Source organism: Dipodomys ordii, unplaced genomic scaffold (genome assembly GCF_000151885.1).
Source record: "Dipodomys ordii isolate 6190 unplaced genomic scaffold, Dord_2.0 Scaffold104, whole genome shotgun sequence".
Classification (NCBI taxonomy): domain Eukaryota; kingdom Metazoa; phylum Chordata; class Mammalia; order Rodentia; family Heteromyidae; genus Dipodomys; species Dipodomys ordii.
The window spans coordinates 1,499,457-1,505,595 of NW_012267320.1; the positions used below are offsets into that span (position 1 = coordinate 1,499,457).

Sequence of the window (6,139 nt, forward strand, 5' to 3'; positions counted from 1 at the left end):
GCATTTATTAAACATTAAGCTAAGAAGCTGATGGTCACCAAGTTTGTACAACTTTATCGCGGACTAGCTGTCCTTGAGGCTCCGTTGCATCTGGAGGCAGGAGGGCCAAGTAGACAGGGGTCTCGGCCCCCTCCTCCACAGTCCTGGAGCCCTGGTCCCCAGCCATGTCTGTCTTCACCCAGCCAGGACAGCAGGCATTTAGCAGGATCCTGTCAGCCTTTCTCTTCTCATCCAGCCTCCGGGCCAGGATTCTTGACAAGACAGTGACTCCCAACTTGGACACCCCATAAGCTGAGTTGGGCCAGCCTTCTCTTTCATGCATCTCATTTTTTGTGTCTTCCACAAACTTTTTCATGAGGTCCACCAGGTCCTGCTCTGTGAGTGTGTCGCATCGGAATTTTTCCTGGAGATCTTCGCTGCAGTCTTCAAGAGCTTTGGACCCCTGGAAACTGCTGATATTTACCACTCTCCCTGTGACAGGAAGCAAACAATGGAAGTCCATCACAAAGAAGCACTTGCTGCCAAGCCATGGTGTAGTTAGACACTGATAAAATTACGAAGCGAGTCTAGAAGGCATAAAAGCCACACACCAGTGTGTTGGGAATACAATGCTGAAAGGTTGGGAAGAGCCCCTGTTGTTAGCTTTCATAGCAAAGCCAAACAAGGATATAAATGGGATCCCAGAGCTTCCAGGGCTCCCAGGCAGCCCTTGAGTTAAAAATATAGCTACAAACATACCACACTCACACAGATGCAGGCAATGACCAGACTCCTGAAAACATGCCTTACCTGTGTGGCCAAAGCTGACACCTGAACTGCCTACAACTGGACCAGTCAGGACTGGCTACTCTGCAAGCTTGAGTCTTTTATTTGCATAAAGGAACTTTGTGTAAGGAAACTTTTTTTTTTTCTTTGTCGATCGTGGGGCTTGAATTCTGGGCCTGGGCACTGTTCCTCAGCTCTTCAGCTCAAGGCTAGTGTTCTACCACTTGAGCTACAGTGCCACTTCCAGTGTTTTCTGTTTATGTGGTGCTGAGGAATCAAACCCCGGGTCTCAAGCACTCTACCACTGAGCCACCTTCCTGGCCCTAAGGAAACTTTTGATGGGAATTCTTCCTGTATTAGCTCCCTCTCTCCAGAGCCATATCTCCTATCTAACTCAAGCAGACTGTCCTGATAAAGAAAGTCTTGCCTGGACCCATTTCGGTCCAACTTTGTTCCTAACCAATTATGGAGTCACTGACTCATGGCATTTTATAAAACACCTTGCTGCACTTGCTATATCTTCCTACGTGTACATTCCAGGTTCTTAGGAACCCCACTGTGTGGGACAGGACCAAAGCTTTCAGTCCCAGGTATGCACAATTTCCTAATGTCATGGGGAGCCATTTCTCTGTTTGAATGCCTAAACCAGGATGGTTCTGATTCGTTAAGCATAATATTATGTTTGTTAGTATTCAACAGCTAATAGGTATTGCTGTTTATATTGATAATAATTCACAGCTTCCGCTGAAGCACATTCCTGTAATTTCTGCTACATGGGAACTGGAAGTGGGAGGATTGTGGTTCTGGGATATCCTAGGCAGTTAGTTAGCAAAATCAAACTGGGTATAATGGCACAGCCCTGTAATCCTAGCTATGTAGGAGGTGGAAATAGGAGGATTGTGGTTTGAGGCCAGTTTGGACATATATGCAAGACCCCGTCCCAACCAATAGCTTGGGCATGGTGAGGCACACCTATCATCCCAGCTGTAGAGTTAGGATTACAGGGGAGAGCCACTGGTGCCCAGCCATGGGTGTGTATGTGGGTGGGTGGGGGGTTCTAATACTGTATTATGAATCTGCATTCGCTTCATCCAATGAGATCTCTAGATTTAGCTTCATTTTCTGAGTGGTACCCCAGATGCACATTTGGGGTGCATGGAAATCTGTTGGACACTGTTGAGAGCCAGAGCCCCAAGGAGAGATATTCTCCATCTGTCCTTGACAAACAGCCCCCAGTGATCCCCTAGGGACCTACAACTCTTGAGCCTTTCTTCCCTTTTTTTTCCCTCTCTCTCCCAATGTAATATGTACTTCTTTGCTGTCTTAATATTCTCTCCCCCGACCTCTTGTATTTTGTGTGCCAGTCCTAGGGCTTGAACTAAGGGCCTTGTGCTCTTTTTGACTTATACACTCAAAACTGGGCACTCTACTACTTGAGTCACATTTCCACTTCTGGCTTTTTAACAACTAATTGGAGATACAAGTCCCACAGACTTGTCTGACAGCTAGCTTCAAACCTTGATCCTCAGATCTCAGCTTTTTAAGAACCTAGGATTACATATGTAAGCCACCAGTGCTCTGCTAACGTTGAATATTTGAATATTTCCAGTGGCTCCTCTGTCTATGAGTGGTTCCAGGATCTTCCCAGACACCTAGATCTGCAGGTGCTCACGTCTCTTCCGTCTGATGGCAGCGTATTTGCATGTAACTTACACATCATCTCCTGTATCCCCATATACTTCAAATCATCTCTAGGTTAATTATAATACATACCTAGTCTAATGTAAATAGCAACTATATGGTATTGTTTAGGGATGAAGAAACCCTCCGCACATGTCCAGTGCAGATACAACCTTTCCCTCCAAATAGTTTTTAACCTCTAGTTGGCTGAATCCACAGATAGGGAAGCAGTGGATCCTAAAGCTAGACCACATAGTAAGGAGGACATGTCCTATACAACCACAAAGCTCCAATGCTCCCATCTTAACCATGTTCCTTTATAATTTTTGTGTATGCCACTCCAGGTTCTAGTATGGAAGCATGGATTTCATTTAGTTGTCCTATCTCTAAAAGTAATCTATTTTCATCAAGTATCGTTGACAATTATCTCTTTTGAAAAGTGCAGATCTGTATTTTGTAGTCCACTGCCTAATTTGGATGGGTAGAATTTTCTTAGGGTTTAGATTTGGGTCAATATTTCCGAGCCAGGTGCTAGTGGCTCATGCCTGCAATCCTCGCTACTCAGGAGGCTGAGATCTGAGGATCACAGTTTAAAGCTAGCGTAGGCTAGCTCTTATCTTCAGTTAGCCACCAAAAAGCCAGAAGTGCCAGCCTTGAACAAAAGAAGCTCAGGGACAGCATCCAGGTCCTGAGTTCAAGCCCCAGGAATAGAGTGTGCGTGTGCACGCACGTGTGCAAGAGCACACACACACACTCAAATGTATTTTCACACAGGAAGACACATGGGTGGTGCATTCCTCATTACTTTCTAAATAGTTTGGTTCTCACTCAGAGACTGAAAAGAATGACATTTAAAAGGCCAAAAATAAAAGGAGTTTCAAAGCCATTGAGGAGATGCAAATCCTCCAAATGGGCAAGCGTGGTGTTCGACCTGAGTCCAGGAGATGACAAAGAGCCACCCAGGAAACTAGTGCATCCCGCTCCTCCCCACCCCCAACAGCACCCTTCTCTGAGATCCAGGGGACTCTTCTGGTCCTGAGCTGTGGGCTAGAAAGAGCAGTCCAGTAGCTCCCTCTAGTGGTTCAATGTCACTTCACCTGTTTACTCAGAACATAAGCAAGACAAAAATTAAAAGTAACCTCTGGATTATTCTCAGGAGAGGAACACAAAGGTTCAATGCCTATGTGCATCTGATCTTATAAAATAATATTTATCGAAGTGAAAAAAAGTAATTCTGCTGAGTGCCTATGACTCACTCCTACTACTCGCAGCTACTCAGAAGGCCGAGACCTGCATATCACAGATAGAAGCTAGCCAGCTAAGACGAAAGTCCCTGAGATTCTTATCTCTAATTAGCCACCAAAAAGCTGGAAGTGGAGCTGTGACTCAAGTAGCAGAGCATTAGCTTCAATGAAAAATCTGAGGGACCTCTAACAGTGCTCAAATACCTGCCCCCATAAAAAAATAGAAAAAAATCATAGTGCTAGACTAGATACCATCCCACAGGCCCCCAGACAAGCCAGCTGTGGGCCTGTCCTTGGCTGCTGGAGAAGGAATCATTGAGAATGATCAAGGCCCTTTGGGAATGTGCAGTGTCTTGTCAGTGTGCTGAGTTTATGACACCAATCCCAAGAAACTTATGATCAGCCAGATATATGTTTGGACACAAATGCTAAAATGTGCAAGAGAAGGGTGGGACATTGAGAGAGTAAGGCAATTTTTACTTTTTTCCTTCCAACAAAGACATGGAAGCCCTGGTTAACTCCTGCAGGCAGAGTTCCCAGGGCCTGGGGTCCAGCCCAGCCAACATCCACACCTGGTCTTACCATGGGGTTTCACGATGGGCAGTAACTCCATGCAGACATTCCTAGTGGCAAAAAAGTTCGTCTTCAGCGTCACTTCAGCTTGAATGTCAAAGGGCGTTGGGTCATCCACTTTCAAAGAGAAAGCGACACATTTCTCATAAAACTATTGTGAAATCAACAATCCTGTCACATAACTAATTAAAGGAGAAACAAGCTAACTTTCAAACAACTTTAAACCAGGAACTGGTGGTTCTCAAGGACATCACCTGACAAGTCTGCAGGTCACTGGGAAAGTCATCGCTGTCCAGCCGTGATGCAGGAGAACTTGGATCCCTTACAGCTTCTCAAACCTGGGCATAGGTGGCTGTGTGCAGTGTGCTAATTGCAGGTGTGTCTGAGAGTACTGGGGCTTGAACTCAGGGCCTTGAGTTCTTGCTTTCCCCCCTCTAAGCTGGCGCACCACCACTTGAGCCCACATCTCCACATCCAGCTTTTTGCTAGTAAATCGGAGATAAGCATGTCTCACAATTGTCTGCCTGGTTGACTTTGAACTTGGGATCCTCAGATCTCAGCTTCCCGAGGAGGAGCTCTGCTTCCAGGCATGAGCCACTGGAGCTCAGCATCAGATGCTGAGATGGGGGTCTTCCTGTGCAGCCCAGGCGGATGGTGCACTAAAATGTGCGTTTTGACTCGACAAGCGTGTGCCCGAGCTGCTGCGTGGGCAGTGCGTGTCTAGCCTTGGACATCCGGGGCCCCCTGAGCAGGCGGCACGCAGAGGGTTCCTAACACCTGTTGAGGTATTAATCCGCCAAACTTCTCAGCCAAAGGCAGAAAGCTGCTGGGCGTGGGGTGGGCGGGAGGAACTCGCTCCTCCCTCTCTGGGCTCCCCAAAGCCCTCAGACCGAGTTGGAGGCGTTTTTTTGGGGGGGGCGGGGGGGGAAGAATCCTGGTGTCCGGAGGGCCCAGGACGGAGGAGATGGAGACCTGTCCCCCATCCTTCCTTTTACCCCATCCATGAAGCTGGCGTGCACATCACTGTATATTACATTCCCAGCACGCTCCACGCTCGGCAACTTTCTCAGTGGAGCATTCGGTTAGGAATGAGCCATCTCTTGGGATGTCCTTCCCCCCCCCTCCCCGGCCCCCCAAGAAAGATGCATCTGGAAAGTACAGCCCCCTGGAGGAGGGAGCCGAGCCCGCTTCCCGACGCGCCCCCCTCAGCCCCGTCCTGAGCGGCTCCGACGCGCGAGTGGGTGCCGAGTCCCGGGGTCGCGCTTCCGGCCGGGGCAGCGGTGCGGGAAGGCGCTATGAATGCGCCCTTGTTCTGCGCACGGCGCCAGCCCAGAGTGAGTTGGGAGACTCGGCGTTCAGCCACGGGCCCCGAGAAAGTTCCGGGAGGGCCCGGGGCGGGGCACAGGCCCCCACAGGCCGCAGGAGGGAGCGGCAGGCAGGCGGGGCGCTGCGCTCAGCGATCCACGGGTAGCCGAGTCCCGCCCGGCCCAGCCCGGCCCGGCCCGCGGGGGTGGGGGTGGGGGGGAGAATGGGCACATCCCCACCGATCGGTCGGTGCCGCCTGGGGCTCGCTACCCTGCACCCAGAGACCCCCTCACCCCGGCCCCACACCTACTCTTGAAGGCGATGCCCGCGTTATTGACCAGCACGTTGAGCCCCCCGTACTCCTTGAGCAGGAAGTCGCGCAGGGCGCGGACGCTCTGCGGGTCGTCGATGTCCAGCGGGTGGAAGCGCGGGCTCAGGCCCTCGGCCTGCAGCTGCTGCACGGCCGCCCGGCCCCGCGGCTCGTCCCGCGCCGTGAGCACCACGTCCCCGGAGAACTGGCGGCACAGCTCGCGCGTGATGGCGAAGCCGATGCCCTTGTTGGCTCCGGTCAC

General features: G+C 50.4%; 1 protein-coding gene across 2 annotated transcripts in view; it reads right to left on the reverse strand.

Annotated features, from left to right (window-relative positions):
• The window catches only part of LOC105994102 (carbonyl reductase [NADPH] 3), a 32,001-nt gene continuing 25,862 nt past the window's right edge, over positions 1-6,139 (reverse strand). Inside the window, exons 2-4 of one of the 2 annotated variants that reach the window (XM_013027527.1) lie at positions 5,878-6,121; positions 4,272-4,379; positions 1-471 (exon numbers count right to left, since the gene is read on the reverse strand). In XM_013027527.1, coding sequence (XP_012882981.1) covers positions 35-471; positions 4,272-4,379; positions 5,878-6,121 — 789 coding nt within the window. In that variant the 3' untranslated portion in view covers positions 1-34. The remainder of the gene's footprint in view (positions 472-4,271; positions 4,380-5,877; positions 6,122-6,139) is intronic. The other variant, XM_013027528.1, reaches the window with a different exon arrangement.